The following is a 19,103-nucleotide window of genomic DNA, read 5'->3' as shown; positions in this document are numbered from 1 at the left end:
ATATGGGTGTCCTGGAATGTGAGTAGCTACTGCAGAAATAAGTACAGTGAGATAGTAGCATATGGGTCAGAAAATGTATAGGACTTAGTAAATCTGAGAATGATGACAAATCAGCTGATCAAATATGACAGGCACTTACCAAAAAAACTTTAGTAATCTCCATCTTTTGCCCAATACTGTACTTGTTGTATTTAGGCGCTGAGGCATTAAGAAAGAACACTTTATTCATACATTTTTTTTCACAAGCAAATAGACCAAACACTATCACCCACAGTTGATAGATCGTCAGCTTACTGGAGCTATAGATAGGAAAAAATCTTGGACAAACCTGCATTCTTAAATATTAAAGGCCTAAAAGGTTCCATACCCTTTAGATAACTGTAACCTCCCCTCCCCAAACCCCACAATACAGACTTGGCTCAGCCAAGCGTATAACGTATGTGTTTTGAAAGAGATGGGAGTAAGTCAATGCCACTGTCAAAGACACTTTGGGTCACTACTTATCTCCAGCGAGTACAAGGAATCGGGCATTTTTAAATTTAGCATCTGTCATCATGGCAGAGTCAGGGCCCTTCCATACACTGATCATCCATCACCACCAAAATTGATAGGTTCAAGTTTGTTCCTATCTCCCAGCAGTGGCTCAGTCATTAAAAGGAATTTTCCAGCAATTCAAGTTGTGAGGCAGTACTCTTTCATTTCAACATATGGAAAATACATCACACTGGAACAGCCCACTAAAGAAAAAAAAGATTTCAAGGTATATTGCTGGAAGTGTTGACCAAGGAACAGCACTGGAAAGTAGTTTACAACACAAAATTTGGTTATTTATATATTTATAAAAAAGAAACCATAACAGTACTGCCCACAGTTACCAAGCTATCTTCAACTACCATACCCTGTATTTCTTACAAATTCATTCTCTATGCAATAACCTCTACAGGTAAAATAGCTTAGATCTTCATTTTTGGCTTCTGAGCTTTCCAGAGGACTTCTAGTTAAAAACCATGGATGAAAAAATGCTATCTCCTCCAGATACATACAATTCTCTACTAACGCCAGCAAAGAAAACACAAACCTGTAAGAAACATTAGAACGAACCATGACGTTAATGGCTATGAAACAGTATGGCATGTAGTCATGTTGGCAATTCATGTTATCTCATTCTGTTCAAAGTTGCAGTGTCTAAGGCCTCTGCCAAACTCTTCCTCTTATCACCTACTTTTTCATCAGCTGAACATCTGTAAATCCAAAGAAAAAAATAATCCCTTACATAAGATACTATACTTTCCCTTTTAAAATCTGACTAAATTTATATGAAAAATGGCACAGCAGCTTCTCAGATGCTGACAGCAAAGCGAGGCTGTTGACGAAATCAAGGATGCACAAAGTACACAGAGTTAATAGAACTCGCAGCCAAGATTTTAGCTTTTCACTTTCCAGCTTGGCAAGAAATAAACCCCAAAAAAACATACACAACTTTAACTAAACGTGTCTTCTTTGAACAGAATTTACCATGTTAAAAGACTTGAAGCCTTCCCCTTTGAACACGTGAATATCTGGTCACTGGATTGGTAAGACACTACCACTAAGATGGTCATCAAACACTTCCGAGGGCGGAGTTTTGTTTTACTGTAATACTATATTTCCACTTTCTAGATATAATACTGACACCTTTAGAAACAATACAAAAACAAAAAAATGACAGGATATGAAAAAAGGCTAAGCCATTCCCTTCTCAAGTGTAATTCTTCTCTTCGGATGTACACGCAAAATAAATTTTACTGCACACAATAGCAAAAAGATTTATATAAAACTCATGAAGCTTTTATGGGTAATTATTTTCTTGCGATTCCAGACAGTAACACAGTGCTTCCTCCTTTACATTAAAAATAAAAATATTATACGATGCATGGTCTTAATATATTTAACATGGTTTTTTTTTTTGGCAAGGAAAAAAAAAATGTGGCATAGGTCCATCTCTTCCATATACCCTTCCCTTTCCAGAAAACTCCAATCAGAACAAGAATTTAAAAATAAAAAAAAATATATATATATATACTGATCTTGGAAACAGGAAATATTGTCATGTAACACTTGAAAGATGAGGGTAAAAATCTTGGCTTTTAATTAACAAAAAGTTTCTTGGTTTTAAGCAGAGGCTTGTTTTATAATGCCTTTCCCCTTTTCAATGAGGCCCACATAGAGATTACGATATCGACAGTTTGTGACACTTCAGAAGTTCAGTAAGTGGCAGCTATCTAAACTTCTGAAATGGCACAAGTGTTGAGGCACCTGGTGGAAGGGGAGCAGGTGGAATGTCCGTGTTTGGATGGGAATGATGGACACAGTCTGTGCTGGAATGCTATCATTGCTAGGACCCGGAGGAGAGTGATGGGTGTGGAATGTGATCTGGCAGTGGGCACCTCCAGCTCAGCTAAGACATCGTTTTGCTAATTTTATTCTTCAGACGTATCATTGTTGGTGAGATTGGCGATTACATCTTCTAATTTGGAGATACGTTCACCCTGGGCTCTGATGAGGTCTTTCATTGAACGCAGTTCTCTTATCACCTCATCCAACTTTCCATCATTTGCCTGAAAACAACAATGGTGACAAAGGAGAAAATTAAACTTTTTAATCAGACCACTATATAACAATGAAATATACGGTCAAAAATGTTAATGTTCGTTTTGTATGTTTACTTTATGAATTTGATACAAAATGAGAAAATACTGAATAGGTTATGTTTGGGGTGGTACTGGGCAAAACTTCAGTCATGTAAGGTACCAGATTATAGATAGAGGAGAAGAAAAAAAATTAAGTGTGGCAAAATATATATATAAAAAAAAAAGCGCAATCACGCAATTTTTTTCTTGCGTTCAGTACAATTACAAAGGTGCCAAACACGCCGCTTTTTGTTTTAAGTGGTAAATTAAAAAAAATTTGCGCACACAAAAACAAAAAAAGCGTGTGGGCTTGATTTTTTTTCACCTTAACCTCTTAAGGACTGGTCCACTTTGTAGGTTAATGACCAGGCTGAAAATTTTAATTCTGACCAGTGCCACTATGAGGTAATAACTCTGGAACGCTTCAACGGTTTCCACTGATTCAGAGATTTTATTTTTGTGACATACTGTATTTCATGACAGTGGTAACATTTCTTCTATATGACTTACGTTTGAGAAAATAACGGAATTTTGGCAAAAATTTTGAAAATTCTCAGAATTTTCAAACTTTTTATGCACTTAAAATCAGTATCACACAAAATAGTTAATCAATATTTCCCACAAGTCTACTTTACAATCAGCAAAAAAAGAAGTTTCAAAAATTGTTCTAAGAAGTTATAAGGGTTAAAAGTTGAGCAGCGATTTTTTTTCACAGAAAATTTACCAAGGACCCCCAATTTTTTTTTTTTCCGAAGGGTATCAAGAAGAAAACGAACCCAAATATTTGTGCAATTTCTCCTGAGTATACAGATACACCACATGTGGGGGAATACCACTGTTTGGGTGTACGGCAGGGCTCAGATAGGAAAGGAGCAGTGTTTGATTTTGTGAATGTAAAATTAGCTGCAATCGAGAATGGATGCCAGGTCGCGTTTGGAGAGCCATTGATGTGCCTAAACAGTACACACACACCCCAATTTTGGAAACTAGATCCCATGAGGAACTTGCCTAGATGTCTGAGCACCTTGAACTCCCGGGTGCTTCACATAAGTTTATAAAGTAGAGCCATAAAAATTAGAAATCACATTTTTTTCCCACAAAACAAAAAAAAAAAAAAAAAAAATCTTTTACACCCAAATTTTTTAATAAGGGTAACAGCAGAAAAATCGACCTAAAACAATTGTTGTGCAGCTACTGCATGTGTGGAGGAAAACCACTGTTTGGGAGCACAGCAGGGCTCAGAAGGGAAGGAGCAAGGTTTGACTTTTTGAAAACTTAATTGGCTGGAATTGAGAGCGGACGCCATGCCACGTTTGGAGGGTCCCTGATGTGCCTAAACAGTGGAAATCCCCCACTTGGACCCCTTAGGGGCTTTAAGGAAGTTTATAACAGAGCTAAGAAGATCTAGAGATTATATATACTGTATTTTCTGGTGTATAAGACTACTTTTTAACCCCTGAAAATCTTCTCAAAAGTCGGGTATCGTCTTATACGCCAGGTGTCGTCTTATAGGGCAGGTGCGGAGTAATCTGCGGTTGCCGCATATTGTGGGGGGAGCGACCCCAATGACGAGGTGAGGGGGCACCTCACCGGGAAGGTGTGAGTGAAGCAGAGGCAGAGAAGGAGATAATAGGATACAAGGGCGAGCCAGATTAGTGAAAGAGGAGTGTTTTTCTAGGCACAGCACCGCTCTCTCTCTTTTTTGCATAACCCAGGCATCCCAGACGCTGACAGTTTGCTTCACTTACACCTTCCTGGTGAGGCGCTCCCTCACCTCGTCATCGGGACCACTCCCCCCCACTATATACGTCGACCGCAAATTGCTCCGCACCCACCCTATAAGACGACACCCGGCATATAAGACAACCCCCGACTTTTGAGAACATTTAATATTTTAACTGGAAAAGATGGGTGTCGTCTTATACGCCGGAAAATACGGGGTGTGTGTGTGTGTTTTCTGTCTGTCCTTCTGTCAGCCCTTCTTTCTGTCACGGATATTCATTGGTCGCGGCCTCTGTATGTCATGGAATCCAAGTCGCTGATTGGTCTCGCCAGCTGCCTGTCATGGCTTCCGCGACCAATCAGCAACGGCCACAATCCGATTAGTCCCTCCCTACTCCCCTGCAGTCAGCACCCGGCACCCGCTCCATACTCCCCGCAGTCCCCGCTCACACAGGGTTAATGCCAGCGTTAACGGACCGCGTTATGCCGCGGGTAACTCACTCCGTTACCGGCACTATTAACCCTGTGTGACCAAGTTTACTATTGATGCTGCCTATGCAGCGTCAATAGTAAAAACATCTAAAGTTAAAAATAATTAAAAAAAATAAAAAATCATTACTCACCTTCCGCCGCCTTTCCTGCTCCTGGCTACGCTCCGGTGACCGCTCCATGCAAGCGGCAGGTTCCGGTGGCAAGGATGGTATGGGAGAATGACCTGCCATGACGTCACAGTCATGTGACCGCGACGTCATCACAGGCCCTGCGCGAGAAGGACCTGCCATGACGTCACGGTCATGTGACCGAACTACAAGGGGCCCTCGGAAGGTGAGTATATGTTTATTTTTTAACCTGTGACATACGTGGCTGGGCAATATACTACGTGGCTGGGCTGTATACTACGTGGCTGGGCAATATACTAGAACACCCGATGTGGGCCACCATCATGAGTGTGTATATATATATACACACATATATACATACATACATACATACACGTCGTAGAAATCTTCAGGATTGGAATGGCACTCGGACCAGCTACTCAGCAGCACGAAACCTTGCAATCCTGCGATCACATTTCTCCTTCACGTGTCAACATTAGTGTGCAATCGGTTTTTGGTGCTCAGCTGTGTGCGAGTAATGCAATACGAAATCCCATAAAAAGAATAAGAAAACAGCGGCACTCACCAATTTGCTGATGCGCAGTATTTAATCCATGTACAGATTAATACAGTCTCTTGCTAAGAAGTTACAGGGGTGCGGGGAGTGCAGGAGGACGTGGACCCGTAGAAGTGCACGAAACGGCCGTCGTCCTCCTGCACTCCCCGCACCCCTGTAACTTCTTAGCAAGAGACTGTATTAATCTGTACATGGATTAGATACTGCGCATCAGCAAATTGGTGAGTGCCGCTGTTTTTTTATTCTTTTTATGAAAAAAAAAAAAAATTTTTTTATATATATATATATATATATATATATATATATATATATATATATATATATATATATATATATATATATATATATATATATATATATATACACACACACATACACACACATACATATATATAGTACTTTGGTCCATTTGGTTGTTATATTGTAAGTGTTCATCAAACGTGCTCCACTATTTTCAGCTATCTATTAGTATTGGACTATTTGTTATAGATTCCAAAATATAAATTTTAAATATATTACTTTATCTTTATTACACAACATCTTTGTAGGATTTTATGCTTTACTGTTTAGTTTGTATACAATTTGTTCTATTTTTGAAAAAAAAAAAAACAAAAAAAAAATATCTATCTCTCTATCATTGTTCCCGCAAATTTTTTTCATTTAGCCTTAAATTTCTTTTCTCAAGGGTAACAGGAGAAAACAGACCCCAAAATTTGTACTATTTCTCCTGAGTGTGCCAATATCCCATGTGTGGGTGAAAACTACAGTTGAGGCACAGTGCAAAGCTCAGAAACGTAGAAGCGCTATATTGGAGTTCAAATTTTGCTGGAATGGTTAGAGGTTGCCATGTCACAATGGCAGAGCCCCATAAGTGATGTCATTTTACAAACTACATATCTTAATGAATTCATCTAAGGGTACAGTGATCATATTGACACCACAGGTGTGTCACAGACATTTATATTATTGGGTGGTGAAGAATGAATAATTACATTTATTCCACTAAAATGTTGTCTTAGCTCTTATAAAGATGAAACATTTGGGGCTAATAGAAAAAATGGCACAATAAACTGAGGTCCATTTTTTCCCTGAGTGTGCCCATACACTGCATGTAATTGGAAACTACTTTTGAGGCACAGTGCAAAGCTCAAAAGGGAAGGAAAGCCATATTATTGTGCAGATTTTACCATTATGGTTTGAGGGTGCCATGACCCACTGCGAGAGTCCCTGAGGTGCTAGAAGAGCAGAATCCCCCACAACTGACCCCATTTTACAAACTACATCTCTCAATGAATTCATCTAGGGGTGCAGTGATCATATTGACACCATGGGTATGTCACAAAATTTTATACCATAGGGCAGTGAAGAAAAAAAATTACATTTTTACCATACTGTAAAAACTTTGTTTTAGCCTCAGATTTTACATTTTCACGTGGTAAAATTAGTAAAAATGGCACCAAAGTTTGTCCCACAATTTCTGCGAAATGCAGAAATGCCCCATATGTGGCTGTACAGTACCCATTAGCCACAAGGCAAGATTCGGGAGGGACAGAGTGCTATTTGCCTCCTGGAGCACAGATTTTCATAGAATAGTTATACACAGCTCCTAAGTGCTGGAAGAGCATAAATCATACCCCCACCCTCCCCCTCTCAAGTGACCCCCATTTTGGAAATTATACCCCTACCAAACGTGGATGCTAAAGGTGGTTTATACACACTGGGGTTCAGAAGGAAGAGGGGCATTTAGAAGCGCAGAATTTGCTGAATTTCTTTGGGGGGGTAGGAGCCATTTCACTTTTCCAGAGCCTCTGTACTACCAGTAATGTGGAAGCCCCCTATATTTCCGTTAACAGATGACAGACCTGAGTGGGAGCATTTTTTTGTGGATTGAGTTATATTTCAGCATCTCCTATGTGTTCATAGTGTGATTGGTCAGACTGATTGCGGGGTCCGGGGACTAACGGCATGGGTCCCTGCACCTCAGCTGTCTGATAGATGTCGTCACGGAGCTGCCACTGCGTTTACCACCAGTGACAGTTTAAATGCATGATGGACATAGCACGGCATGGAGCGGGAACGGACACAAGGACATGACGGGCCATGTTAACCATTGGACATTAAGGTGTTAAGCCAATGTTTTTATTAATATCACTTTGGGCTAATTGTAAGGTTTTGATTCTAGTGTTTTGATTTTTTCCTCTTGTTACGCTGTTTACCGATTGGATTAATGTATTTTATATTTTAATCGATCAGACTTTTCTGTTCACGTGACAATGCACCGATGGGCGCATAAAATGATGTGCTCCCCTGCTGGCCGTGCTGTATGTGTTACTGTCAGAGATTAACAGCAGCATTTAACAGGTTAACAGCCGTGGGCAGAGCTCTGCTCCACAGGTGGCTATTAGAGACAGATATATGCGCTAGGTCTAGTCAGGGAGCAGGCATATGACATACCAGTACATCACATGTCAGTAAGTTAATCACCATTTGAAGCTTTCTACCAATTACATTTCCGTGCACGGGCCGGACTGTAAACTCGGTCTTCTCCTCCCTGTCTGATTCCCGGCTTTACGTCTGCCTCCGGTCTTTGAATGACAGGTCACTGCTGAGATTTCAAAGAGGAGAGCGGTCATTCACAGACCGGAGGCAGATGGAAGATCGGGAATCACAGACACAGGGGAAGACCTAGCGCACAGTCCAGCCCGTGCACCGAAATCTAACAGAATATTTAAAATGGTGATTAGTGATGCAACAATCCACTTTACTGTTCTTTAAAGACATCAACTTAATCTGTATTTCAGCCTTTCAGCAGTTTGTTATCGCTGTCATTCTCTGACTGCGATACTTACAGTGTACGACCCATGGGGGAGGGGAGGTGTGCCATTTTAATTCCACCCCTGCCATGATTGTGACCTGCTAAAGATCCATGTGCCCATCATGACGGAGGAGACAGGGTTTTAATGATAAATACACTAATACTACAGTATTGCTGGATCTCGTACAGGCGATCGGATGATCATAGGTTCAAGTCCCCTAAGGGGACTGCAAAATACAATTAACCCCTTCATGACCCAGCCTATTTTGACCTTAAAGACCTTGCCGTTTTTTGCAATTCTGACCAGTGTCCCTTTATGTGGTAATAATATGAGGTAATAACTCAGGAACGCTTCAATGGATCCTAGCGGTTCTGAGATTGTTTTTTCGTGACATATTGGGCTTCATGTTAGTGGTAAATTTAGGTCAATAAATTCTGCGTTTATTTGTGATAAAAACGGAAATTTGGTGAAAATTTCGCAATTTTCACATTTTGAATTTTTATTCTGTTAAACCAGAGAGTTATGTGACACAAAATAGTTAATAAATAACATTTCCCACATGTATACTTTACATCAGCACAATTTTGGAAACAAAATTTTTTTTTGCTAGGAAGTTATAAGGGTTAAAATTTGACCAGCGATTTCTCATTTTTACAACGAAATTTACAAAACCATTTTTTTTAGGGACCACCTCACATTTGAAGTCAGTTTGAGGGGTCTATATGGCTGAAAATACCCAAAAGTGACACCATTCTAAAAACTGCACCCCTCAAGGTACTCAAAACCACATTCAAGAAGTTTATTAACCCTTCAGGTGCCTCACAGCAGCAGAAGCAACATGGAAGGAAAAAAATGAACATTTAACTTTTTAGTCACAAAAATTATCTTTTAGCAAGAATTTTTTTATTTTGCCAATGGTAAAAGGAGAAACTGAACCACGAAAGTTGTTGTCCAATTTGTCCCGAGTACGCTGATACCTCATATGTGGGGGTAAACCACTGTTTGGGCGCACGGCAGAGCTTGGAAGGGAAGGAGCGCCATTTGACTTTTTGAATGAAAAATTGGCTGCACTCTTTAGCGGACACCATGTCACGTTTGGAGAGCCCCCGTGTGCCTAAAAATTGGAGCTCCCCCACAAGTGACCCCATTTTGGAAACTAGATGCCCCAAGGAACTTATCTAGATGCATAGTGAGCACTTTGAACCCCCAGGTGCTTCACAAATTGATCCGTAAAAATGAAAAAGTACTTTTTTTTCACACAAAAATTCTTATAGCTTCAATTTTTTCATTTTCACATGGGCAATAGGATAAAATGGATCATAAAATTTGTTGGGCAATTTCTCCCGAGTACGCCGATACCTCATGTGGGGGTAAACCACTGTTTGGGCACTCGGCAGGGCTCGGAAGGGAAGGCGCGCCATTTGACTTTTTGAATGGAAAATTAGCTCCAATTGTTAGCGGACACCATGTCGCGTTTGGAGAGCCCCTGTGTGCCTAAACATTGGAGCTCCCCCACAAGTGACCCCATTTTGGAAACTAGACCCCCCAAGGAACTTATCTAGATGCATATTGAGCACTTTAAACCCCCAGGTGCTTCACAGAAGTTTATGACGCAGAGCCATGAAAATAAAAAATAATTTTTCTTTCCTCAAAAATGATTTTTTAGCCTGGAATTTCCTATTTTGCCAAGGGTAATAGGAAAAATTGGACCCCAAATGATGTTGTCCAGTTTGTCCTAAGTACGCCGATACCCCATATGTGGGGGTAAACCACTGTTTGGGCACACGTCGGGGCTCGGAATTGAGGGAGCACCATTTGACTTTTTGAATACGAGATTGGCTGGAATCAATGGTGGCGCCATGTTGCGTTTGGAGACCCCTGATGTGCCTAAACAGTGGTAACCCCTCAATTCTACCTCCAACACTAACCCCCCCACACCCCTAACCCTAATCCTAACTGTAGCCATAACCCTAATCACAACCCTAGCCACAACCCTAACCCTAAGGCTATGTGCCCACGTTGCAGATTCGTGTGAGATTTTTCAGCATCATTTTTGAAAAATCCGCGGGTAAAAGGCACTGCGTTTTACCTGCGGATTTTCAGTGTTTTTTGTGCGGATTTCACCTGCGGATTCCTATTGAGGAACAGGTGTAAAACGCTGCGGAATCCGCACAAAGAATTGACATGCTGCAGAAAATACAACGCACCGTTTCCGGCCGCGGTATTTTCCGCACCATGGGCACAGCGGATTTGGTTTTCCATAGGTTTACATGGTACTGTAAACCTGATGGAACACTGCTGCGAATCCGCAGCGGCCAATCCGCTGCGGATCCGCAGCCAAATCCGCACCGTGTGCACATAGCCTAATTCTAAAGGTATGTGCACACGCTGCGGAAAACGTTGCGGATCCGCAGCAGTTTCCCATGAGTTTACAGTTCAATGTAAACCTATGGGGCAAAAAAAAAAAAAAAAATCGCTGTACACATGCTGCGGAAAAAATGCACGGAAACGCAGCGGTTTACATTCCTCAGCATGTCACTTCTTTGTGCGGATTCCGCAGCGGTTTTACAACTGCTCCAATAGAAAATCGCAGTTGTAAAACCGCAGTGAAATGCGCAGAAAAAACGCGGTAAATCCGCAGCGGTTTAGCACTGCGGATTTATCAAATCCGCAGCGGAAAAATCCGCAGAGGACCAGAATACGTGTGCATATACCGAAACCCTACCCCTAGTCCTAACCCTAGTCCTACCCCTAGCCCTATTCTAACATTAGTGGGGAAAAAAAAAAATTCTTTATTTTTTTATTGTCCCTACCTATGGGGGTGACAAAGATGGGGGGGGGTCATTTAGTATCTCAGTGATCAAAATGCACTTTGGAACGAATCTGCCGGCCGGCAGATTCGGCGGGCGCACTACGCATGCGCCCGCCATTTTGGAAGATGGCGGCGCCCAGGGAGAAGACGGATGGACCCCGGCAGGATCGGTAAGTATGATGGGGTGGGGGGGGGGTGGGGGGGTGGAACGGAGCACGGGGGTGGAACGGAGTGCACGGGGGGAGATTGGAGCACGGGGAGGGTGATTGGAGCACGGGGGGAGCGGACAAAAGCATGGGGGGAGCGGAGCACAGGACGGAGGGGAGCCGGAGCATTGTACCGGACAGATCGGAGGGCTGGGGGGGGCGATCGGTGGGGTGGGGGCACATTAGTGTTTCCAGCCATGGCCGATGATATTGCAGCATCGGCCATGGCTGGATTGTAATATTTCACCAGTTATAATAGGTGAAATATTACAAATCGCTCTGATTGGCAGTTTCACTTTCAACAGCCAATCAGAGCGATTTGTAGTCTCACTTTCAACAGCCAATCAGAGTGATCGTAGCCACGGGGGGGGGGAGGCGTGTGAAGCCACCCCCCCCCCCCCTGGGCTAAACTATCACTCCCCCTGTCCCTGCTGATCGGGTGAAATGGGAGTTAACCCTTTCACCCGATCTGCAGGGACGCGATCTTTCCATGACGCCACATAGGCGTCATGGGTCGGATTGGCACCGACTTTCATGACGCCTACGTGGCGTCAAAGGTCGGGAAGGGATTACAGTATAAAAGAAAAAAAGGTTTAAAAAAAAAATTCTAATTAGATGTTTATTTTTAAATGGAGATAAAGAGATCAAAATGGCAGAATTGCAGTTCTTTTGGCAACTACAAGACTACATCAAAACGTATCCATAAAAATACCTTACCAATGTAAAAAGTGATGTCACCCTGCAAAAAACAATCCCTCACCCAGAGCCATAGACTGAACAAGGAAAATAGCTATACCAGCAATTTCTCTTTCCAGTTTACAAATTTTTACATTTCATTCGTGAAAGAAAAAATAAATAATAAGAAAACCTGCAAGTTAGGTATTGCTGTAATCTTACTGACCTGCATAATATCTCCATGTTATTTAACAAAATTCTATTAAACCCTCCCCCCCCACTATTTCCCCCCCCCCCCCCTCTTTTACTCCTCACATTGAATTTATTCTCCATTTTTCAGTACATTAGAAGGCAAATGAATGATATTCAAAAGAACAATTCATCCTGCAAAAAACAAGCCCTCATATGGCTATGTGGAAGGAAAAATGAAAAAATTATTTATGGCTCGCCTATGAAGGGGAAGGAAAAAAATCCGAACACCAGAACTAAAACTTGACCAGCCCTTAGGGGGATAATCTCTAATTATGGCCAACTGTAAAGGGCTTTATCATTTAACCTCCAGATTGGTGAAAAAGTTTGTATATGCTCACAGTATAAGTGATAACTTTCTGTTTTGTGGGGGCTTTACAGATAGAAACCGCCACTAATCTTAACAATTGAGACCCTGAAAGCAGTTCCTGGCAATCCACTATACCCGGCAACGTAATGGTCTATAAACTGGAGCTGCGCTCTCTTTTAGGCATTTCAGAGTCCTATTTTCAGGATCAGTGGGGAACCCGGCAATCAGCAATTTATCACATATCATGCGAAAAGGTGATAATTGTTTAGATGAAAACAAACCTTTAAGTAAAGACTTTTTAATGCACATATAAACAAACAGCAACAAAGGTTTCAATACGAACGAACAAAAGTAGAATAGTTGCTCATGGCAACAAAACTCTACACTTCATTTTTCAGAGCACCTACAGAAAATCATAACTGGCCTGATTAACGGGGGATCGGTTAGTAGGATCACCCCCCCCAGCCATCTATATATATATGGGCATGTAGGTCAGAGGAAGCCGAGTATAATGCCTCGATATCTGCAATCCGAATTCTTGTGCCAGACAAATCCACTTTTTTTCTTGTATGCAAGTTAGCTGTTAAAAGTTATGAGAGACAGATTTCTTTAAGATTCTGCCTCTAGAGGGGATTTTAAAATATACTCTGGAGGCCAATTGTTGGGGAGATCAGTGTCCAACCCGTAGATCTTAGCTCATTTACAGGTAAGAAAAACATGGATTTCTCTGGAATAAAATGTTGGATTGCAGATAACGTTCCATTTTATTCAACTTCCTATGACCTTCATGCCTATATAGACGGCTTATGAGGGTTGATCCCAATGACAAATTACTTCTAATTGACATGGGCAAATGGTTAACGTCTGCTTCGCATGTAATACATCTGCTCAACTGAATGTTTGAAGTAACCAACCGCCCTAAAAAAAGGTCACAAAACACCTTTTATGTGGTGGCTAAAACAGACACCACAGACATGACTAAACTCCGGAATATAAGCACTTTTTTTATTTTAATTATTATTATTTACTTACAGGAATAGAAGGTTGTGATGCTGGTTTGGGGGTGCTGGATGGCTCAGACTTCTTTTGCGCTAGTGGCTTGCTTCCCAAAATATTTTTCTTTACCACATGCAAATCCCGATTCTTGCTTGGCATGTACCCATCTTTTAGGGATATTAAAACTGGATCAGCATTTTTCCCATCAAACCACTCTTCTGCTTCAATGGGGGCTTCTGGGCCGGCAGTATCTGGGTATAAGTCATCCTGGAAAAGATCAGACTAGAAGGAGGAAAAAAAAAAAAAAACATGTAAAAGGATTCCTGAAGCTTAGGAGTACAAAAAGTAAGCCGTTTAGTCATAAAATGATTTTCATTAAAAGTGTATGCGCCCATAGGTGAATCTGTTGCACGGTATCTTAAGTGGAAATTTTTCACTCAAGTCATTCCAAGTAGAAAGCATCCTCATATTAGAGCAAAGCTAAATCAAATCAACTCACCCCAAAAAGAGTCCTTCCTAAAAAGTGTATTGGTAAATTTGGAATGATTTACACATCACTGCATGGCACAGACTTCACATGGAATGGTCTTTAATTTCTTGTGTAGAACCCGCACAATATTCCGTACTGTCTACATATTACGGGAAGGAATGCAATGAGCAAGTCTAAGGGTATGTGCACACGATGCAGATTTAGTGCAGAACTGCTGCAGATTTTTCTGCAGCAGAAACGCTGCAGAACTGCACTGTGATCACAGTACAATGTAAATCAATGGGAAAAAAAAAAATCTGTGCACATGGTGCAGAAAAATCTGCGCAGAAACGCTGCAGTTTTCAAAGAAGTGCCTGTCACTTCTTTTGTGCAGTTCTGCAGCGTTTCTGCACCCCTCCATAATAGAAATCTGCAGGTGCGTTTTTGATGCGTTTTTCATGCGTTTTTTGTGCAGATTGGTGCTCAAAAAACGCATCAAAAACGCATCAAAAACGCACCTGCAGATTCTGCCAGGAGATGCAGATTTAGTGCAGAACTGCAGCAGATTTTTCTGCACTAAATCTGCATCGTGTGCACATACCCTAAGGGGTTACACAAAAGCCTGAACGTACCCACAATTTTTGAGGCACAAGACTTGGAAAAAAAAACAAAAAACGTCGGCATTAAGTCTGAAGCAAATTATTTGGGGTCTTTTTGGACGCCTTTCACGACGGCCTCCCTGGCAGGGATTTTTACCCCCTTGATTCCATATTTTACTTATTTCTAGCATCCGGTAGAAGAATGGACTAGTCACTCAACTGCTTCTTGGCAGTTAACAAAAGTTACAAAGGATAGAGCATATGCACATCAAGTCGTTTTACAACCCTCAAAAAAAGACAGTGTGCACAGTCCCTTAAGAATTAAAGCCTCTTCGTTTGAGGTCAGGGTGGCACAGGGGGCATATTAAAAGATGTAGGGATAGTCCATGAGCTACAGCTTGTTGTGATTCGATGGCATATGCTTTTTGGTGGGAAAAAAAAATGAATTAACCAAGTATCCTATTCATTAATTGTAATGTGCTGACGCACTGTGTATGTATGTTTGTTATCCACAGGATTTGTGAACCTGCGTATTAATTTTAGGCGTTTTGTCTTTAGTTTGTGTTTTTATTGTATCATAAACCACCGTTCATTGGCTCTGTGCAGACTACAGCGCAGAGTCCATGTGCTAGTGAGTAGGAGAGTATGAATGTGCTTATGTTTTACATATCCAGCACCTTGAGGAAAGTTTTGTTTGATCTGGACAACCCCTTTATGGTGCAGTCCGACCGACGTATAACACGTACAACAATAGCGTCTGCTCTCCTAACCCGAGCATGACAGCTTGTATTTCTATGCAGCTGTCACAAGTCAGGAGAGCAGGCCGCCAGCCCGAGCATTGCAATGCGATTGTCGTCCGTGTTACACGGCTCTCTGACTGCGCCCTTAAATATGTATATCACAACAGTATCAGGTTCTCGCTGGGATATTGTTGGATATTGACCTATTTTAGTATCATATTATTCATTAACAGTTTTGCAATTTATCTTTACCTTAACAAATGTGTTGGGACATGATGGCACTTTTACTAGTATTCTGCAAATTCCTTTAATGGGGTTATACAGGACCATTTCACTTTTTTTTTTTTCTATGGGACAAAGAACTTACAGGCAGGTAGTTGGCAACTACCTGCCTGTGGTGCCTGGCAAACATCTCTGCCGGCTCATAACAGTCCTGCAGGCGACCTCATGTTGACATAGTAGCTGCTTCTCTTCTGCTCTGTTGACGGGGCAGGACTCCTGAAGTCATGGTCATTAATAACCAGCTCCCCGCTACCTTATATGTGTAGAGCCAGCATGACATCAGCAGTGTCACCCCATAGACAGAGCAGCGTGGAAGATAACATGAAGCAGCAGAATCTCCACCAAGAGCTGTCTGTAACTGCCCTTAGCCAATGACCGGCAGATAGTTGCCAACTACCAGCCTGTCTGTTTTAGCCTCACGAGAAAAAAAAAATCCTAGATAACCCCTTTAAGACACTAGCAATAATACATCAAATTCAGACACATCTCTATGGATATACAATGAACCCAGATCCCTGCCGTAAAGATTCCTACATCTAAAAATAAGTAGACTTTAATGAACTCACCTTCCTGGGAACAGTCATGATAATTGGCTCACATTTCCTCTCATGAAGTTTGTAAAACCTTAAAGGGGGAGAAAGAAAAAAAGCGCCTTGTTTACTACAAGCTTTTCAGCAGCTAATAAATTAACATTTTCTTCAAAATACAACTCTAGAAACTTAGTCTGTTATTTATAGAACATGGCTTGATCACACTGCATACCTTTGAAATAAAGAGATTTAGGAGACTGTTGTAAACAAGACGGCATCCAAATTAGTAAAGGGAATCTGCCCGGCTTTTGAGATTTTAATTTACTAGTTATATAGGGCGGCTTTCTTGCACCTGTTCACACTTTTGTTTGGAACTGTTGGTCATTTATTTGATATTTGTAGTACAGGTCTTCAGACTGAACACTCTACACATCATCAGCCTAAGGCTGTTTAAATAGCGCTTGATTCTACCTGCCCATATAATTGTACTTTTAGCCCAGGAAATGCATCATGTTAGGTTTAGGGTCCCAACAAAGGGGTACGCCATGTTGCTGGCTGTAGAGCTCACACTAATTGGCCAATTTTTGTGTCAAGTACCTTCATTTTTTAACGTTTTCTAGATGTACCATGTAGTAGGGCTGAGAAAGGGAACTTCACCTACACTAGGCTCTCTATGTACAGTCTATTGACAGTGAGCTGCTTATCACAGGAGGGGGCACTCCTTGTGATAAGTTTTGCAAAGATTTCGTAGCAGTAAAGGTACCGTCACACTCAGCAACTTTACAACAAGAACGTCAATGATCCGTGACGTTGCAGCATCCTGGATAGCGATCTCGTTGTGTTTGACACGCAGCAGCGATCAGGATCCCGCTGTGCCATCGCTGGTCGGAGCTAGAAGGCCAGAACTTTATTTGGTCGTCAGGTCAGCGTGTATCGTCATGTTTGACATCAAAAGCAACGACGCCAGCGAGAACGATAAGCGAATCGCCATTACGTCACTGGATCGCTCCTGCATCGTTCTGGAGTTACTGTGTTTGACGTCTCTACAGCGACCTAAACAGCGACGCTCCAGTGATCGGCTTGTTGTCTATATCGCTGCAGCGTCGCTGAGTGTGACGGTACCTTAAGTCATATGGAACACAGATGTATATTACACTGCATGTCTCCTCACAGTGAGAAATTCATCACTGTTCCAGTTACATTTATAGAACTCAAGAACTGGGAGATCTACAAAATACACCACACAGGAGAGACGTGGGGCAGCGATATAGACACCACACAGGAGACACGTGGGGCAGCGGTATAGACACCACACAGGAGACGCGTGGGGCTGCGGTATAGACACCACACAGGAGACGCGTGGGGCTGCGGTATAGACACCACACAGGAGACGCGTGGGGCTGCGGTATAGACACCACACAGGAGACGCGTGGGGCTGCGGTATAGACACCACACAGGAGACGCGTGGGGCTGCGGTATAGACACCACACAGGAGACGCGTGGGGCTGCGGTATAGACACCACACAGGAGACGCGTGGGGCTGCGGTATAGACACCACACAGGAGACGCGAGGGGGGCTTCAGTATAGACACCACACAGGAGACACGAGGGGGGCTTCAGTATAGACAGGAGGTGCTGCCTCTGCTGTCTTCTAGTGTGGGATGGGAGAACATGCTAATAAAGTATGAAAAAATAAAAGGGGCCAGCGGGCGTCAAAATGCAGCTGATGGCCAGAGAGCTGTGGTCCCTGGAAAATAGCCTGGGGGGTGTGAGACAAGGTCATTGTTGGCCTCAAACACTCTTGAGGCCTGAGGTTCCTCACCCCTTCTGTACTGGAAAATTTGGTTTCCATTTTTGTCAACTGAATATGTGAACAGAACACATGAACTTAAAGTGTACATGGCATAACTTGATCTTGCCATTATGGATTCAAAAAGTATCATACTGAACTTGTGAAAAAGTGTACAGAATATATACTTCTACTGTCACAATACCTGCACTGACACTGCAAGGTATAGAAAAGATCAAGTCATCTAATGTTTTGCCAATATCTCAGTACCTGGCAATTTCACACTTGTTCACATCAAGTCCTCGCTTTGGCATGTACCCCATTCCTCTCTGCGGTTCTTTGCTGCTGAAAGTGCTGAGGTAGTGAACATAAGGCGATTCATCCGTGATCTCAAAATATCGAATACTGCTGTCGCCCTGTTATTGAAAGGTGGAGAAGGTTAAAGCATGCCAATACATGGGGAAAAGAATTTGGAGATCTCAGTTTCTCACTCAGTAAAGTATCTGCAGTGAATAGAGAGATAACAATCCAATTGTTTTTACTTCTTTGCTATGCAAAAGTAGAAATCAAATATGTAAATATTGTTAATTAAAAAGGTCCCTTAATCCAATATTTTCTCACTAAAGTATAGGGAACCTGTCACCCCCAAAATCGAAGGTGAGCTAAGCCCACCAGCATCAGGGGCTTATCTACAGCATTCTGTAATGCTGTAGATAAGCCCCCGATGTATCCTGAAAGATGAGAAAAAGAAGCTATATTATACTCACCCAGGGGCGATCCTGGTCCGGTTCTGGTCCGAAGGGCGTCACAGTCCGGTTGGGGCCTCCCATCTTCTTACGAGGACGTCCTCTTCTTGTATTCACGCTGCGGCTCCGGCGTACTTTGTCTGCCCTGTTGAGGGCAGAGCAAAGTACTGCAGTGCTCAGGTGCCAGGCGCCTCTGACCTTTCCCGGCGCCTGCGCACTGCAGTACTTTGCTCTGCCCTCAACAGGTCAGACAAAGTATGCCTGCGCTGGAGCCGCAGCGTGAATACAAGAAGAGGACATCATCCTATGAAGATGGG

General features: G+C 42.3%; 1 protein-coding gene across 3 annotated transcripts in view; it reads right to left on the bottom strand.

Annotated features, from left to right (window-relative positions):
• Positions 1 to 206: 206 nt before the first annotated feature.
• The window catches only part of CORO1C (coronin 1C), a 143,560-nt gene continuing 124,663 nt past the window's right edge, over positions 207 to 19,103 (bottom strand). For all 3 annotated transcript variants that reach the window (XM_069759639.1, XM_069759644.1, XM_069759648.1), the window contains exons 8-11: positions 18,311 to 18,456; positions 16,288 to 16,345; positions 13,668 to 13,913; positions 207 to 2,597 (exon numbers count right to left, since the gene is read on the bottom strand). In XM_069759639.1, the coding sequence (XP_069615740.1) occupies positions 2,460 to 2,597; positions 13,668 to 13,913; positions 16,288 to 16,345; positions 18,311 to 18,456 (588 nt within the window). In that variant the 3' untranslated portion in view covers positions 207 to 2,459. The remainder of the gene's footprint in view (positions 2,598 to 13,667; positions 13,914 to 16,287; positions 16,346 to 18,310; positions 18,457 to 19,103) is intronic.

This window comes from Ranitomeya imitator, chromosome 1 (assembly GCF_032444005.1).
Source record: "Ranitomeya imitator isolate aRanImi1 chromosome 1, aRanImi1.pri, whole genome shotgun sequence".
NCBI lineage: Eukaryota > Metazoa > Chordata > Amphibia > Anura > Dendrobatidae > Ranitomeya > Ranitomeya imitator.
This window is presented reverse-complemented; position numbering and strand designations above follow the sequence as displayed.